This window comes from Pteropus alecto, unplaced genomic scaffold (genome assembly GCF_000325575.1).
Source record: "Pteropus alecto unplaced genomic scaffold, ASM32557v1 scaffold7, whole genome shotgun sequence".
Classification (NCBI taxonomy): Eukaryota; Metazoa; Chordata; class Mammalia; order Chiroptera; family Pteropodidae; genus Pteropus; species Pteropus alecto.
In genome coordinates, this window is record NW_006494614.1 from 64,225,179 (window position 1) to 64,243,713 (window position 18,535).

The following is an 18,535-nucleotide window of genomic DNA, read 5'->3' on the forward strand; positions in this document are numbered from 1 at the left end:
TGCCAGTGTCGTATGCTACTTGCTGCTTAGGCCATTCAAGTTAGGATTCTGCAAGAATTTGTAAGCCAGTTACCTAGAGCTAAGGACCAGCCTGCAGTGAGGGTTCAGTCAGGACAGTCAGCCGTGGAGGCCTAGGTGTGTGGCTGAGAGGGGAGTCAGGGGTGACCTATATTGCATGCGACTCCCCGCAGAGACCTTCCTCATGGATGAATTGGGGAACAGAATTCATGGGGAGTAGCTTATGACTTTCCGATGATTAAATTTAGAAAAAGAACCAGCAGGATGTTCTTTTATCTTCATCTTTCTCTTACCAATGGGCACCTTGTCTTGTCCAGGGCACTGAGAGTGGTGGAGAAATGGTTAATTTTGTTAGATAGCTACCTGCATTTCTAACACCTGAACGTCGGCTCCTGGAGGGCAGAACTAAGTTCGGCCAGGTGGCTCAGAGATGTGGGGAGCACCTGGCATTCAGTACACATTTGGTGAATGAAGAAAGTCTTGGTTCTGTGACTCCCCCACTCAAAATCTTTCGATGGCTTCCCATTGCAGTTAAAATATATAAAATCGAAGTCTCTTCCTCTGCCCTATCGGTAGGGTGACTGTTGAACAAGCAGGAACACTTTTTTGCGAGTCAAAGGGGATGCTATAAAAAATTAAGCTGGGACAATGGGAGTAAACCAGGCCTGTCCCAGGCAAACCAGGGAGCCGGTCTCCGCCCCATTCCCCAGCCTAATTTTCTGGCCCTCTCCCCATCTGGCCCCACTGGCCTTCCATTGAAACTTTGCTCCATCTCTTTCTCTACCTAAAGAAGTTCTCTGAGCGCCTGGATCTTTCTTGTCACCTCGGTTCCCACTGACCACCGCCTCCGCAGGGGCCCTCTCGACCACCCAGCCCCACTCAGGCAACCTCTGACACCAGGTTGAGTTTTTTTCCTGCTTGCACTCAGCTCAGTGCCTGAGTTCCAAGAACAGAGGCAGATGGGGAGCAAATGGATGTGAATCCATGAGGTTTGGGAATATAATTCTTAATCATCTGTCGACCTCTGAGTAGATATTCGTGTTCTCAGCTTGCACGTCCAAAGTGAAAGTGAAGGGAAGCAAACTTCAGCTTGGGAGGGAGGTGGGGAAGCAAAAGGCAGAGGAGAGGGAGGAAATGGGGCGGGCAACAGGCAAGCCAAGTGGAGGTTATTCCAGGCCCTGAATGACACGAAGAACTGGGCCCCCCGGGTCCACCCCAGAAATCAGACACACTTTGGCCTCGGTCTCTCGGACACCTCTTTTAGGAAGTGTTTGGAACCTGAATGTGAATGTGGATTAGAAATTGTTCGCTCAGGGTGGAAGCCCCAGCAGGCACATGCACAGATTGTGCGCCAGACAGGAGACACTAGATATGTTTATAATTTTCCTAATTATCCCTGTCCTCTCTGATACTGGGGCTCTATAAAATTGTCACAGCCGTGGTTGTCATTTGGCTCTGGCTTGCTGCATGCACGAGGGTGTTTGTTTACACAACGCAGCCGGCAGCAGGCCTTCCTTCATGTGGGCTCCGACCCACCCCTTTGGCTGCCACGAGGGGCTGGCCCCCCTCCAGGATTCCCAGACAGATTTGCTTCTCCAAATTCTTTAAAGAAAAAAAAAAAAAAACCAACCCTGAGTATTGGTGATCACTTAGTCTTGGCGGAAAACCAAATTCAGCCCTGATGTTTCCAGTAAAGAGATGTTAACAAAGGGACTGTTTGTGGGGTGTGACCAGGGTTGAGGGAATCAAGAAGGGTTATTGAGGCCCCCACGGCAGCAACTGTTACCACTGTAGGGCTCCAGGGGCGAGGTGAGGCACTCGTGCTGCCAGAGCCCAGTGAACACTGGCCCTGTGGAGGTCAGAGGATAGGCCACCCAACAGGGCTATAGTCTTGGGGACATGTAGATGCGGCAACGAAGGAGGCAGAGAGCAGGTCAGAAGCGCTTCGGCCTCTGTTTTCTTCATCCTTCTGCTCTTCTGCTGCTACCTACCATTGGCCAAATCCGGAAGGAAGCCAGAGGCACGGGCGGCCCTTAGCGTGGCCCACACAGGCCGGGCTCCCCGGGCAGAGAGTAGAAGCGGAATGGATCTGAGCGCAAACAAATACTATTTAGTGTGGTTGAGTAAGGCAGTCTGGGCCGTTTCTATGGTCAAGTTTGGTGGAAATGCTTCTTCTCTTATCCCCTAAAACTCTTTGGAATCCGGCCACCTCTGTACCACCAAGGTGTTGCCCACCATGATGCATCCTCCATGCCTTAGTAAAGGGACCTTAATAAGCAAGCATGACTTCAGTGCTTTCCATGGCTTCTGTTGCTCTTGGCACATTGAGCGAAGTGTAAACTCCTGCTTGTGAGTGCATGATAGTGTGACCCAGATGATCCCCGGCCTCACCTCTTGTACTCCACCCCCCACCCTGCTCCATACTCTGGCCACACTGGACACTATTCAGTACCTAGAACATCAAGCTCCTTCCCACTGCTGAATTTTGTACGTGCCATTCCTTCTGCCTGGATTCTCTTGATCCGACTCTCAACTACTTGTAAATCCCACAGATGCTTCAGATCTCAGCTTAAAAATCACACCCTTAAGAACAACTTCCCTGAGCCCACGAAGCGGGCGCGGGCACCTTCTCATCACCCCTAAATTTCCTTACTTCACAATATGTGTCATGACTGTAATTAACTAATCAATTGAGTAACTCTCTGTTTATTGTCTGTTTCCCTAGAGAGATGATGATTGCCACAAAAGCCTGCTCTGTCTGTTTGGCTTACTGCTCTGCCCCAGCACAGTGTCTGGCACATAGTAGGTACTCTACAAATACTTGCTGAATGACTGAAGGGGTAACTTCTAGCTTCCGGTAATGGCAGGCTAGATAATTTGGCCCATCCTGGCACTGAAAACAACTTAAAATGCTGAACAAATTTGTAAAAAATATATAAAAAGCACTAAAGAGTTGGCAATTAGAAGGGAATTGCCAGGCCAAAATTCCCTTTTGGGAGAGAAATCCAGACAGGTAAGCAGGTAAGGAAGAGTAGAAGCTACTCTCTATCCTTGAGTCATTTTCTGATCCCAGCAAACATGAATTTTATTTTGACAGCCTCATGGAATGAGAGAGACCGAACTCAAATCTCAGGGCTCACACAGGAGGGGCTATGTAATAAAACATCATTCCACATTGATGTGGAAGATGTGGAACTCCGAAGGGCTACACTCTCAGGAGAAGGGTGAAGCAGAGGTAGAACAGGTCCCAGATGATCTTGCAATCTAAGTTCTCATCTCACAGGTAGGCTAGGGAACCTCAAGTCTTAAGGTTGATTAAAGTGGTCCTGAACTAGCATTTTTATTGGCAGGAGCAAATTAAAATGCTCTGTAAAGGGTACCTCTGTCCTAAATCTAAAATTTTTCTTTCAGACAATTTTCCTAAAACAATGACCAGCACATAGTCAAAGATGATCAGACACACAAGAAAATAAAACACTATGAGTAAAAACTAGAAGAATCAACAGAAAATAGAAATAGAATCTTAAGAATTAAAATGATTTACTATGAAAGAACTGTGAATATGATGTTTAAAGAAATAAGGCATGCTTAAAGATAACCGTAGGGAATGGGAATCTTTAAAAAGTGACAGATCAAGTTGAAATGACAATAACTAACATCAAGAACTTAATGCATAGGTTTAACTGCAGACTAAACACAGCTGAGAAATGAATTAGGTTATTAGAAAAGAAGTCAAAAGAAATGCTCATGAATGTAGCATATAGAGACAAAAAGAAAACATGGAAGAGATGATACGAGAGAAAGAGAAAGAGTAGGTCTAATGTATGCTTCATATTATGCCTGAAGGAGAGGAGAGAGCAAATGGAGCAGAAGAAATGTCTTAAGGATTAATGGGTAAGAATTTTCTGGAACTAATGAATGAATGCATGAAGGGATACACTGACCCATTTAATGGTTAGTTGTGTTCCATGTTCCACACAGGCCAGAGCTCAAAACATACTGATGGGAGATACTGCACCCAGTCTGCTCTTGGCCAATGTTGCTTAATGCCAAGTCCAATGTAGTAAAGGACACAAGAAAAAGGTGGAAAATCAACTCTTGCCTGTCTTCTGCCTCTGCAGTTCACCCTTGCCTGCTTAGGAACCATTTGAGCAGCCCTGAGATGACCACAGCTGCATCCTCCTGTTCCTTCTTCCCTCCCATAGGCCTTACTGGGCTGCCACTGGGAGCTAGTGAAACACCATTCTCGAAGTTCCCTCCGTAGTCAGCGGGGGTACAGTGGCATGGGTGGGTCGGGCGAGAAAGGCCTCTGTCCTACCCTGATTCAGCAATGACGGGACATTCTCCTCTTACACACCGTGCTCCTTCTCGCCTCTGGCTCTTGTCTTCCTGCGGCCGGGCTCTAGTCTGGGCCCTCAGGGGTGCTTGGTGGGGACTTATTGACTGGCAGATATCCTCCGGTTCTGGCTAGAGTAAGGGGTGGAATCTGAAAGAGGAGGTGATGTTAGAGTGTCCCTTTGCCACAGCTGAAGAAGGCGTGATGTTGCCAGCACCAGCTTAGGGTCCTCCAACCTGGGCCTCAACATGGGCCATGAGCACTCATGTCTCATTGTCTAGCCCACCAGCGTCACCTATGACCTAGATGGCAAGGATCTAGAAGCTGGACTCCAGAGATAGGAGGGGACTCACAAACCCTCCTTTCTACAGCCTTCTGGCTCTCAACCCTGAGATCTCTTGGGCTGGAAGGTGACCTGGCTGGCAGGTGGGTCGTTTGTTTCTGACTCACACTCCCCTCTTCGCTGCCAGGTGACCTGGTCCTAGTCCATCGCAATGCGACTTGTCCTGGGATCAGGTTCTTGTGGTTGTTCCGTTCTGGAGAGACATCATTTATCATCTTGCCTCTGGGAATCCCGGCACACCTCTCAGACAAGCTCAAACAGAGAGGCTGTCAAACCTGTGCCTGGTCACACAGCGGGTGTGTGGTAAGGCGAGGACACACACGATCTCACGCCCCCAGTGGGTGGGAATGCAGGCCCAGCCCTGTGGAACCAGCACTGAGGCTCGGGCTCTGTGATCAGCTCCACAGTGGAGCCTGTGGAGGCCCTGGTCTCACCCCGGCCCGCGGCACGTGCCGCATTCCCCCAGCCCCAGCAGCAGGCCTTCCAAACACTGTGCTGTGGGGTTCCAGTCCCAACAGCTTGTCTCATGGGAAAAGTGGAAAGGGATAGCCGATTGCACTTAATTTCCCAACCTATGAAGAGTTAAGATGGGGGGCATGCGGGCCTCCAAACCTAGCTCTGCAATGTCTCTGCCATGCCATTCCGATTTCTGAAATTCTCAAAGATATTCCAAACAACGTGCAGTGCATTGAATTTTAAAAATTAAAAACTAAAGTAAATGAAGTTGAGGAATGTTGGGTGGAGGTGGGGGAAGGGGAGGGTATCGTGGAATAAAGCCAATAATGAGAGTCTCAGGAAAACATGAGCGTTTCACTTCCCTGTGTGGATTTGGGGGTGGAGAGGTTCAACTCCCTCACTGGACAGAATGTAGGGGCCCAGGTGCTGATCCTGCCCCCGCCCTGGTCTTATCACTGGTCCTGACAGACCAGGCTCCGTGGCAAGTAGCTGGGCCTCTGGTGAGCCTGGGTGCAACACAGTGAGTAGAAGACCCGGCGGGCTGCTCTCTTTGCTAGTTCGGCTCACACACACACCCCGGGCAGTGCTGCCCCACATAATTACATAAAGTGCGTATCACTCAAGATGCTCATCTCACCTCTGACACATTTTGGGCTGGTTGCCATCATCCCCACCTCCCCTGGCTCAGAAACCCCACCTATGACTCACATGCGTCCATCTCTCCCAGGCGAGATTGCTCCTCAGACAGAAGTTGGTCAGATCTTGGTGAACTTAGGAAATGCTCCTGGGAGGACCTTTCGCCCCTCTTAGGCCTGAAAGATTTGCCAGCCTCAGGCTCAGAATCGTACACACGGGGCAAGCTCTTGCACCCATGCCCACACCCACACGGTGCCACTCTCCACGGGGAGTCACCCACGGCCCAGGCCTACCCTGCCTCCTTTCTGTTGCCCTGCACTAGCCCGGCTGGCCGGCTGGGGAGGAGCCGGTGATTTAAGGCCTCTTGGCCCCCTCAATACCTGCCACCCTCCTTTGACAAGTGGCATCCAACTGTTTCCTGTGCTTAAACAGCATGATGGGGGTGCCTGAGAGCTACTTTCCTTCCTTGCCTGAGGGGTTTGCTTATTAACTCCAGTTACTCTCCAGGCAGCATTCCTGGCAGTGAAGGGAAAAGCAAGGTAGGTTTCCAGAGCCATTTCTTGTTGGTGACCCCAGCTCAGGGGAAGCTTGGCCAAGGCCTCCTCTCACCTGGCTCTGCGGCACCTCCCTACCCCTCCAGAACCCTAGGAGCTTCCCCAGGACGGAGGGCAGCCTCCCTCCTCACTTCCTAGGCTGGAGCTAGCTCAGGCAAATGGGAGCTGGCCGTTTGGCCAAGCACTGAGATGACCCAGTGGGGGACCGAAGGAGGCAAGGGGCGGAAGGTGTTTCCCGGACATGTGTAGCATATCTTTCTGCTCCCCTGCCACCAGCAAGGGGGAAGGCAGGGCCACCCCATGTGCTGAGGTCCCTGCTTCTCAAATAGAAAGGAATTATTGGAGAGGCCCATGGAGTCAAGAAGGAGGAGTTGTCTCAGGATCTGGGGAGGCTGCTAGCAAGAACACTTGTCTTCACTAACTAGAAGTCATCAGCTAGGATTCAGCTCTTGTATCAAGAACGTTTTACCACAAAAAATACATGGGGAACCCCTGATGGCTTTGCTGAGAGCAGTGGAGGAGGGTTTGACCTCCTACTCAGCCTTCAAGGTCACTAGCAAGAGGACTCTTCACCCAGAGATGCTCATTAAGTCAGGGGTCCCCAACCCCTGGGGCCAGGGACTGGTACCGGTCCATGGCCTGTTAGAAATCGGCCACACAGCAGGGGGTGAGCGGCCGGCTAGTGAGAGAAGCTTCATCTATTTGCAGCCGCTCCCCGGCGCTAGCATCACCGCCTCAGCTCCACCTCAGATCATCAGGTACTAGATTCTCATAGGAGCACCGGTCCCTGGTGCCAAAAAGGCTGGGGGTCCACTGCATTAAGTGCTTTGTGTGCAAAAATGAAAGGCATCATAGAAAAAAGAATTTTAAGCAGCATTAAAACGACTCTAGTAACTTGATTATTTTGGGTACAAGGATTTTGTCCTAAATTATTCAGACGACTGTCTCTTTCCAGGGGAGTTTTCAGGGACAGAGGTGTGGCATTCCCCTCCCACTCTGCCTCCTGCCCTAACATCTGGCAATGGCAATCACATTAGTTAGTTTGAGACAAGTGTCTCACAGGCTTTGCCTGTCTACCTTTCACAACAACTCGATGACGTGTGCCAGTTTTGCATGCATTTTGCATAAAAGGAAATGGAAGCTCAGAGAAACGAAGAGACTTTGTGAGGGCCACATAATCAGTAAGAGGCAAAGGCAGGAGTCAGCTGGTGTCAGTACTATACAGCCCGCGTCTCGTGGGCCATCTGGATCATGGGATTTGAGAAAGAGAAAACTTCTACGTGTCACCTGTGAGCCAACTGCCTTCTTCCAGAACCCAGCTCAGCACACATGCCAGAGCATCTGGGCTTGATGCATCTGCTCAATGACAACTGCCAGTCTACTATGTGTCCAGAAGAGCAGCAGTGACCCTTAGCACACACTCACCATTACTGGCCCCGGGCAAGTGGCGCTTACGATGCTGAATTAAACATATTCTTAAGCATTACAGACACCAGTGCCTTCAAATTGTTCTGGGCTAAGTCCTTCGTCCTGTGGACTCCTGGTTTAAGGCCAATTAAACTGCTGCCAGGTAGGGTTTATTCACTGTAAATCAGTGGGAATGTGGTCACATGAATTTTAAATATCAGATTAAAATCAAATTAGTGGGAAAATTTGGAACAAATTGCCTTCAAGTACAGTGAATGAGTCTATTTTTAAAATGTTGCCGCACCAGGCAAAATAGTGAAGCAAATACGTTTCCTAACAGCACAGAGACACCGTGTTGGGAGTGATTTGTCATGCTTAGTCACTGTAATTGCTTTAGCAAAACTGAGGAATCAAATAAAACGTGTTTGCAAATTGTAAATCATCAGGGCCGCTTCAGACGGGTCCTAACCTGATGTCGAAGGTCACAGCGGCTACCCCCTCAGCAAGTACCCATCCCTGACATTCCCCTGCCCCCATGCATGGGCAGGGGCTGTGCTGCCACGTCTGACCGAGACCATTGCCCAATGCATGAGGGAAAGGCCGCCACAATCAGCCACAGGAGCAGCATGGATTCCTGGGGGGCACGAGGGAGAGCGCCAGGTCGGCTCGAGTAGGGGGTGGGGGCTCTGTGAGGCTGGGCAGGGAAGGGCCAGTGGCTGCTCGGGAAGGAGAGGCTTTCTCTCTGGTGAAAAGTTGGCTGCCACTTGCCAAGGAACAGATCTAGAGGGCTTGGGACAGGCCATGATGGTTCCCTTTGGGACTCTTCTGGGTCACTGGGTGACATGTCCGCCAAATTTGGCCACTGATGTTCCCACCTGTGGGCCATAGTCCACCGATAAAGACTTCACCAGTCATCCCGAAGAGACAAGAGGGGAGACGGGAAGGCCTGAGAGAACTTTACAGCAGAAAAACCATGGTTGGAGCTGCCCTGGGCCTCGGAGCAGCTGCGACAGCCTTGGGGCACACTGCACGTCCTCTCCCCCCCTCCCTTCTTCTGGAAATCCCACCTCCTCCCTGTACACACGCCCTGAGAGCACGACCATCTCACTGGGGCCTGGTGGTAAACAAATCATGTAGAAGTGTTGAGGATTATCTAGAACCAGAAAGGTTGTCTTTCTTAGGATTCTTGCATTTTAAAATTAACTTTGTAGAAGTCGTGACTCACGTACAATGAGCCTTGTTTCTGGTGCCTTGTGTTCCCTCCCACAATGGTGACCCTGGTCTCTCAAACTCCTGCTTGGTGCACCTCAGGCCAATCCAGAGGACCCTTGAATGGAAAAGAGAGGGTGAAGATGCTTTTTAAACACGGAGAGAAGAGTCGTGGAGAGATCCATGCATTCAGACACGTGTCTAAGACCTGGCATGGACCAGACGCTGGATGTCCATTGGGGCCAAGGAAAGCAGAATCCCAGGTAAGTTCATATGATTCAGCTCCAGGAGCTCACAGTGACCTCAGGTAGAACAGTTTCTAGGGAGGGCGAGGAAGAGAGTGAAGGGTGGGGGTAAGGAGGCAGGGAAGATGAAGCTCAGAAAATGGACCTCTGGGGATGCAAGAATCACAAAAGATGTATTTAAAACAAGCCAATTTTCATCCCACCTTGATGGGCGTAAGAAAACTACATCTTTGAATCCATCTCAGGTGGGCCTCCAGACCACGGTCTGAAACACGGAGCTATGGAAGAGTTTGGCTTCTCAGCTCTACCTAGAAAAGGCTTCCGAACAGCAGAAGATTCTTTTCCTGTGGGCCTCACCCAGCCCCTTCTGGGCCCCTCGAGGCAGCCGAGTGGTGTAGGCCTCTATGCCCTGCTCCCCTGTCAATCATGCTGGCTTCTGGGAGCTCCGATGGGCTTTCCACAAGTGCCTAGCACTCCATAATCTAAGGGGAGCTTCTAGGGTTCAGGCCCCGTGGGGTCACCAACACCATCTTCTGTTGTTCTCGGCTATGGGCAGTGGGCTTGGGCACAGAGAATGAAGAGAAAGGGCATCTGTGGACGCTGTCACCAGGGAGGCCTGTTTCTAGTGGGTGGGGCAAGAAGGCAAGAAAAATAATAAATAAAAACAAAAGTGAAGGAAAGCAAGGCTCTTGGGTGCCAGAACGGGCCTGGCCGAGGCCGTGGCTGCCTGAGTAATGGGTTCCACATTTGTTTGGCTCTGTCTGCAGTGACCAGGATCCAGGATGCACAGACAGCCTTGCAGGGGCTGGAGGGGACAGTCCAGCTGCGGCCAGACCTAGGCAGACCCTTGCAATGGCCCCATCCCTGGCTGGCCACAACGTAGCTGAGCTCTGCTCCAGCACCCAGCCTCTCCTCCCTGCCCCCGCCCGTGGCTCCTGGGTCCCTGCCGGCCTGCACAGATTGTTCGCGTTATTAATGCCGATTTCCCAGAGATTCCATCTGGCTTTTTAATTGCTCTGGGATGGGGCTAGGATGCTTTGATAGTGAACTGGTATCTTTCCTATGTCTCTGCTTACGTCAAATGCTCCATCCACAGAGAAGGGTATGGAGGAGGGAATGAAGTGGGGGTGTTGAGAGAAGGGAAATAGTACGTCTTTCACAGAGATAAGAAAGATCTTTCAAAGGTGCTGATGGTTTAGTTTTATTTAAATAAAAGAAAATAAGAGAAAAGCCTACCCTTATCCACCAGCATAGGAAAAAGCGAGATGGGCTATCACTTCAGTCCAGGCAAGGACCCTGCCCCATGTCAGCAGAAGGCCTGGAAAGAAAGGCCTCGTGACTGAGCAAGGTCAGGGTTTCTGCCCCTCTTGGCCTGCACCGTGAGTGGCCTCCCCCTTCGTCTCCCCACTGCCTCCTCTCCTCCTGTGCAATCGGCCTCTGGTGGAGGAGGCCTGACGGGTTCCTGCCTGGGAAGGAGGGGGCGGTAGATCTAGGAGGGGCAGACACTCCTCACCAGTCTCAATGGCTCATCGCAGGTGTCAGAGCCCAGCCCCATGTTCACAGATTCCCAGGAGATCCGGGAGATAAGGCTAACATTCGTGACAGCGCCAACCCATTGGGAGGCATCTGGCGGCACAGGAGCACCTCCCTCTCTCCTCTTGCCCTTGCTCCTTCTCTGGAGGCTGGCTTCTCTGAACAGGCTCTCGGGGGACACCAGGCTCTCTCTGGTGGTCCACCGAGGGGGTGAGGGTCCTGCTACCTCTTGAGGGAGAATGCAAGGCAGAGGCATCCAGGCGAGTTGGACCCGGTCCATGGCTGGATTGGGTCAAAGCTACTGCCTCCAGGAAGCCTTCCCTGGTGGCCTCTATTCACACTTTGAGCTCCTCCTTATTGCACTTATCATATGCTTATCATATATGGGGGTCACAAGGCTCTGAGCACCCTGAGAGTAGCCGTTGAGTCTGCTTGTTCCCAGGCATGGGCCCTGGCACACAGTAGGCATCTAATAAATATTTGGGGTGTGCTTGGTGCCAGGCTCTTGGAGTGGTTTCTTCATGAAGGCTGAAGTCAGGAGGAGAACCGTGGGGGGCCCTGCAGGAAGCAGTGGGTGGGAAGGAGCGGCTCTCCCCAGGGGCCTCTTGGGGCTGGGCACAGAGCATGTGCTGAGCAGGTTCACACTAGGCTGCCCCATCTCCCTGGCAGGCTGCTCTGTCTACTGGGGGCCGCACTGGGGACCCCACCTACCCCATACCTTTCCTGGGACTGGCTGTGGTTGGATCCATCTTTTCCCCAACGGAGCCTGCCCTGGACCTCAGGATCTGCAGTAAAAGGGGTGCCCTTTTTGTGAGCTGACAGCTTTGAAAGTGGAAATCCCTGGAGATGGGACAGTGGGGAGGGGGGAAGCGGGGGAGATCTCATCCTGGGATCTGTTCTGGGGGCAAAGGGGGAGGCCAAGGCTTGGCCCCCTGAAACAAGAAAAACTGGAATTAGCACTGAACTCAGAGAGGGTTTGCTGGGGCCTAGCAAGCTGTGGCCTGCCCCAGGCCTCTAGGCAGGCGGTCGGGCTCTGCCTCCTTGGTTCCCAGGCAGCAAGGCAGGCTGCCGCCTCCTCACTGGGCTCGTGGCCTTTCCTCTGCCAAGGGTGGCCATGGGTGAGGAGGCGGCAAGTCACCCCCATTAACCACACAGTCAGGTAAAGCTAAACTTTCAGAGTTTAAGAAGAATGCGTAATTTCTCAAAACTGTCCCAGCCCACATTGGCATATGCTATAAGCTGCTAAAGGGAACACTCTTAGGGGGAGAACAGAAGGTAAAGAGTGTTTTGCCTTTTGCTCTCAGAAAGAGTAAACTCTGAGAGCCGTGCCAGCCTCCTGTGTCACGTCCTCCCAGGCCCTGTTATTTCAGGCATGAGGGTGCACCATCCCTCGGTTGGCTAGCACTGCTGCTAAGGGGGTGCCAGGGTGCCTGTCCTCATAGGACAGTCGCCCAAGTGGGGGGCTTGGCCCAGGGAGGGCACAGTGGGGAGGGTGGATGTTGGGGCTGACTTCTTGCTGGGCAGTGCGTGGGGAAGGGCCAGGCCTGCTACAGGTCTGCTGTGGGCCCCCTTCCTGGGTGGGCTGGGGCCGGACAGGTGTGAAGGGCCGGTGGCGGGAGCAAGTAGGGAAGGGTAGAGGGTCCTCTAGTTTCAGGCTTCTCCCCGCCCACCCTGGGTTCTGCTGATGCGCTGGGGCAAAAACAGGTGTGAGAGAGGCTGCTCCAGAGCTGGAGCTGTGAGCGATCTGGAAATGAGTGTGGTCAAAGGGTCCCTGGAGCCTGGAGCTGCCGGACCAGGCCTGCTGAAGTCCCAAAGAGGCTGTGGCACCTTTAGGGAGGGGGATCCCTCTCTGAGTCCCTCTTCTCCCAAGGGGCCAATGAGAGGCCGCACCAAGGTCCCTTAATCCCCTACCCTCCTACGACGCACATTCACACCCCAGCCAGGAGACTCTCTTCAGGCTTTGGCATGTTCAGCTTGGAGCCTCGTCCTCCTCCTGCCATTTGTTTGCCTTGGTTGGGAGAAGTCACCCCTTAATGAAAAGAGGGGCTCGGGATGGGTGGAGAGCAAATGAAAGTCAGAATCTCTGCCAGAAAATACGCTGTGATTATTTACAAATGTGACCTGGCCCACAAAGAACCTTGGAAGTAGCTTTTCTGGTTTTAAAAAGACACCAAATTTTACTTTGATATGTTTATATTATAGATATAATACATAAAACATCTAGCATGAAACTCTACGTTCTCCTCAAAAGAAGAGAACCAAGCCGTCCTTCCTTGCTCCCAGGCCCAGAGATCTGTGTATGCTGGCTGGAGGCTGCCTGCCTTCCAGACCGAGAGCCAGGGCCTCTGCGGGGACAAGCCTGTGGGCAGCCTAGTGTTGGAGGGGACGGAGGCCCACAGTCACCCCCATGGAAAGCTGAGGGGAAAGGGGAAGCCCACTTTGCCTCTTTGGTTCCCCTGGGAACAAAAGCAATCCCAAAACCAAAAGGAAAGAGAGCCACAGACCCTCCCTGCAGCTGCTGACAAAGAGTCTCATTTTGGCAAGTATCTGAGCAAAACCAAAACAAAACAAAAACCAAAGAAAATGGTGGTTTAGCATAGATGTGCACATTCACATTGCACAAGGCACCACTGGGACACAGAGAGGCCAGATACAAGTGTTGATATCGGCTGATAAAGCAAAATATTTGGAAAGCTTCTCATAACTTGGGTCCCTCTGGGATGGACTGACTGGGCTTCATGTTTGTATGGCAATGCTGGCGACATACAGTACAGACATGGCTGATGGTCCCAGTGTCCCTTCACCACTCCCCCAACCCCCAGACCAGACCTCTAGGTTCCCCTCTTCCACCAGGCCACCATTCCCATGAACATATGTCCTTATAGCTAACCCACACCTAGCTTTCTGGTCTGACTGGGGGTACGGGGCTCCCATTGGTCACCTGGTGACTCCCATCTCAGGGAGTTCTGCCCTGGAAGCCCAGCCTGTTGCAGGCTGGGAGATTAGAGGCAAGGAACTAGGGACCCTCCATCTTCACGGCGAACTAGGGGAAAAACTTCAGGTTCCAAGCCCCAGATCCCTGTGTTTCCTCCCCGCCAGGAACAGGCACTGAGAAGCGGCTGGGGCTGGCTTGTCGGATCTCTGCTGCCCGAACCTTCCTCCTGCCTGGGGCCTGCACCCTTCCCCTCTCTCCTGGGGGCCTGCTGCAGTCTTGCAGCCTTGGGAATGAGGCAGGAATCCTCCAAATAAAATGACAAGGCACATATTTGCTCTTCCTACTTGGTAGGAATCAGAGCGGTGAGTTTGCATTTCTAAGGCACAAGGTTTTTCCTTAATACTAGAGTCACAGGCTCCCGGCTCGGCTCGGCCCCATGGCGCTTCTCCTCCTTTGCAAGGAGAAACTAACTACTGCCTGACCCCTCATCTTAGACGCACCGTGTCCCGCGCAGAAGACAAGGGGCACGCGCAACAGGCCAGGCTTTCAGGCGGCATCGGAATCTCTTAGTCCTGGCTTCTGCGGCTTGGGCAGTTCTGAGATCCGGAGACCCGAAACCACTCTCTGAGTCCCAGCCAGGGGCCGAGCCCAGGGCGGTCCCGCCGCGGCGCGCCTCACGCGCAGTTGCCCATGGCCTTGACCAGGGAGCTCTCAGGCAGCTGGCGGAAGATGCCCCGCAGAGTGTCCAGTTCGCGGCTCAGTTGTTCCACCCGCTTGCGCAGGCGGTCATTGTCACTGGTCAGCTCCAGCACCTTCTGCTGCGTCTCCACGTTGCGCTGCTTGGCCTTGTCCCGGCTCTTGCGCACCGCGATGTTGTTGCGCTCGCGCCGCACTCGGTACTCGTTGCTGTTCTTGTCCACCGACTTCTTGGCTTTGGCCGCACCGCCGCCGCCGCCGCCTGCGCGGAGGTCGGTGTGCGCAGCGGACAGCCCCTTGAGCGCGCCACCGGGGCCCGGCAGGCCAGCGGCGCCAAGAGCTGGCGCTGGGTGCGGGCTGGGTACCGGCGTAGGCGGCGGCGTGGGGTGGCCGGGCTGCAGGTGCATAGTGGTCTGGCCGCAGTGCGCGATCTGGAACTGCAGGTGCGGGGCAGCCAAGTGCGCGGGCGGCGGGTGCGGGTGCTGTGGTGGTGGCGGCGGCGGTGGCTGGTAGGGGTAGAGGCCGGCCAGCGCCAGCTGCTTCGCCTCGTCCTCCTCGCGAGGCTCCTGCTTGATTACCAGCGGCCGCAGCGCCGGCGCCCCGACGCGCTCGTACAGGGGCTCCAGCCTGCCGTCCAGGTAGCCGGCCGCCGCGCAGCCATAGCCGGGAGGGGGGCCGTGCGTCCCCCCGAGCATAACGGCGCCGCCGGGGCCCACTGGAGCGCCCAGGTAGTCAAAGTCTCCGCCGCTGCCTCCCGCGGGGGCCGCGGCCGCCTTGGCCTTCTCCTGCTGCCGGCTGTGCTGGAACAGGTCGGCCAGGAACTCGTCGTTGAAGGCGGCCGGGTCGATGTAGGCGCTGATGTCGATGGACGTCTCGTGTTCGCAGATGCCGCCCAGCGGCTCCGGGGCGGCAGGTGGGGCGAGGGGCTGCGCGGAGCCCGCGCTTCGGGGAAAGCCGAAGGCAGCGCTGCTGGGCGCGTGTTGGGGGCTCTGAAGGTGGCTGCTCATCGGGGGCCGCGGCTCCGCCTCGTAGAAGTCGGCCGACTCCATGGAGGAGCTAGAGTCCTCCCGGCATGGCGAGCCTCGGCGGCCTCCAGGCTGCGCGGGGCGCCGCTGCTATCGCCGTCCACCGAGAGTCCCTACTTGTTTGCGCCCGAGCAGCTCCAGGTCGCGAATGGCCAAACCCGCGCGGGCCAGCATTTATACTAGGGCGGCGGTCGCCCTCTAGTGTCTGACAACAGGCGACGGCAAGTGGCGCCTCCTGGGTCTTAGAGCCTGCCATTCGAAGGGGACCGTGAGTTGGGCCGGAGCGCAGCGCTTGTGCGAGAGGCCGCGACGCAACGCCCACTGCCCCCGCGCAGCTAGCCGAACCATAACACGCGCGCGGTGCCCCACTCTGGGCCGAGATGTTGCCCCCACGCACACGTGGTCGATGGCGGACCCCCCTTCTCTAGCCTCCCCAGGACACCCACTTCCAGCCAACGGCCAGGGAACCCGGGAGCACCTAGCCGCCCTGCAGGGGGTTGGTGGAGGGCAAGTCTTGGTCTCCGAGCTACTGTGGCGCGGGCTCGCTTTAAAAGCTAGAACCAGGCCTGTCCGGGCTCGGGGTCTCCGGAAGGCCGCGGCGTGGAGAAGGGGCTAGGGGAGGGTGGAATGGGGGGCAGGGAACAGTTTTGGGAGGTTCGCCCCGGCGCACACCGCCGCACGAAGAGGCCCGGAGCGCGGTGATTTTGAGTCTTTATTTCTGATCTCCAGGCGACCCCACTGATTCCGCGCAGATACACTGTACTGCTTTGCCTCTCGCAGTACTTCGTGGTCTCACAGACGTAGTAGCAGCAGGCTCTAGGACCCCGCGGGGAGCGGAGGGAGGAGGAGGAGGCCGCGGCCAAGGATCCTGGAGGACCTGTCCGGTCGGTCCGCCTGGGCTAGAAAACTTTTTCTTTTTTAATTACTTCTAGCTGGAGCACTAGGGTTGCTAGGCGCGTGGGGCTGGCGCGGCTACCCGCGCGCGGTGCCGCCCATTTTTTTTTCCTGTGTGATGAGCGGAGCTGGATTTCGGGGCTGGAGTACTGGGGCTCCGGGAGCGCACAGGAGGAGGCGAACTTGCCTCCGGAACAGGAATCCCAAAGCGGGCCTGGCTGTCAACAGGGTCGGAACCCACTGCCTTCTGCCTCTACTCTCCATTCAGGTGGGCTCCAAGGCGGGAGCAGGGGTGTCGAGGGAGCCTGGGTCTCGGAGGCCCAGGGTCGGAGCACCTACTGGGAGAACCCTGAGGGGTGGTGGTTCGCAAGACGCTGAGTTCCGGCGATCCTGGGGAACGAGGCGGCCAGGCCCGGGAGCCGGCTGGGCGCTGCGCCGCCTCCGCACTCACTGCTGCGGGGGAAGGGGTTTATAGCAGAGCGTCTCGCCAGCCACGTGGCGCCTCACGCGTTCTATACAGGGTTCGCACGGACAGCGGGGCTCGCAGGGGGCCCCTCTGGGGTCCGCAAGTCGATCCTGCCTTTACCCCTTCTTCCAGCGCCCTTATGACTTCGTGAGCTGAAGCCCAATGCTGCCTGGGTGCTGACTGGAGGTGAACCCGCCTGAGAACCCGCCTGAGAACTGCTTTGGTCAAGACTCTCTCCCAGACAGAGAGAGGCCTTGCAAGGCTTGGCAAGGCGCCACAACCCGCCCAGGAGCCCTCAAGGAGGCCCAGCGCAAAAACACGCGGGCTTCCACTGTGGTCACAGTAAAGAAGCAAACTCTATTGGAGAACGCACACTGTGCTTTAATCAAGTTCCTATTCAACATATTCCCAATGATTAATGACTCAACTGCTTCATTTTCTTTCTTTCTTTTCTTTTTTCTTTCTTTCTTTCTTTCTTTCTTTTTTTTTGGTCCAGAGCTCAGACATAAGATATTTTTAGCTTGATGTTTTGGGACTGGGAATAAAGTATATACATTAAATCAATAACCTATGCGAGCCTGAGGAGCTGCTCTCATTCATACATACACCAGCACCTGCGGAGCCTGCAGGGAAACCCAGAAACACCCAGTGGGATCTGCACTTTTCCTGCAGTGCACGGCAGTCCCCGTGTTTAAGAGCAAAGAAAAGGCTGCCGAGAGTGTCCTGTTCCTAGCCTGTACACCTGGTCTCCTGCCCAGGGTTGCACCAGGAGTGTCACCTCTTAGGATGGGAGGAAACTGCAGAGGCTCCAGGGCTGGAGGAGCCCTGGAATCAGGCCTTGCCAATAGAGTGCGTAGGGGTGAGAGAGGCACCTGAGGGAGCCTACATCCTGGGCTGCAGGTCCTCCCACCGCTGCACCAGAATTCTCCCCACAAGGTCTGCTCTGTGCAAGGTGCTCGGTGCCCAGGGATGAGTGAGAAGTGACCTCTGCCCTCTCTGAGCTCTGGGCATGGCTGGGGAGACAGACAGGTCATGACAGTGTACTGGAAGACAAAGGCCTCCTCACAGAGGAGGTGACACCGAAAGAGCAGGGGATGGGACTGGGCAGAAGGACTTAGTCCATTATTTCGTGAAAGGTCTGTTAGGAGACACAAATGGGGATGAAGGATCAATGTGCTGTGTGATAAAGGGGTGCCCCGCCCTGGTGAATATGGGGCCCTGGAGGAGGTAGCAAGCAACTTTGAGGAGGTGCTATGGGCTAAATTGTGTCTCCCCCAAATTCATACGTTGAAGCCCTAACCCCCAATATGACTGTATCCGGGGATTTTTTTTTTTAAGGAAGAAATTAAGGTTAAATGAGGTCATAAGGCATAGGTCCTAATCTGGTAGGATTGATGGCATTATAAGAAGGAGAGAGGGAGATGCTTCTCTCTCTCTGGTCCCTTTCTCTCTCTCTGGCTAGAGCACATCATGTGACGACACAGAGAGAAGGCAGTGTCTGCAAGCCAGAGGAGGAGAGCCCTTGCCCAAACCCAACTATCCCTGCACCCTGACCTTGGACTTCCAGCCTCCAGAACTGTGAGAGAATTAGTTTCTGTTATTTAAGCCACCCGCTTTGTGGTATTTTGTTACGGCAGCCCTAGTTGACTAAGACAGTTAGTCAGAGAGGGCTTCGTGTAGGAGTAGACCTCTGAACTGCACTTTGAAGGATGAGCAGAAATTTGCTAGAAGGATAGGTGGATAGGATGGCAGGTGCAAAGGTGGAGAGGCTATGAGTACATG

General features: G+C 54.2%; 1 protein-coding gene across 1 annotated transcript; it reads right to left on the reverse strand.

Annotated features, from left to right (window-relative positions):
* Positions 1–14,324: 14,324 nt before the first annotated feature.
* On the reverse strand, positions 14,325–15,526 carry CEBPA (CCAAT enhancer binding protein alpha). Its single transcript, XM_006926785.2, has one exon. It carries the CDS (start codon positions 15,415–15,417, stop codon positions 14,347–14,349), a length of 1,071 nt encoding a protein of 356 aa, XP_006926847.1. The 5' UTR covers positions 15,418–15,526; the 3' UTR covers positions 14,325–14,346.
* Positions 15,527–18,535: the final 3,009 nt, after the last annotated feature.

Excerpts from the sequence above, each read along its gene's own strand:
- CEBPA (XM_006926785.2), bottom strand. The coding sequence starts at position 15,417 with ATGGAGTCGGCCGACTTCTACGAGGCGGAGCCGCGGCCCCCGATGAGC.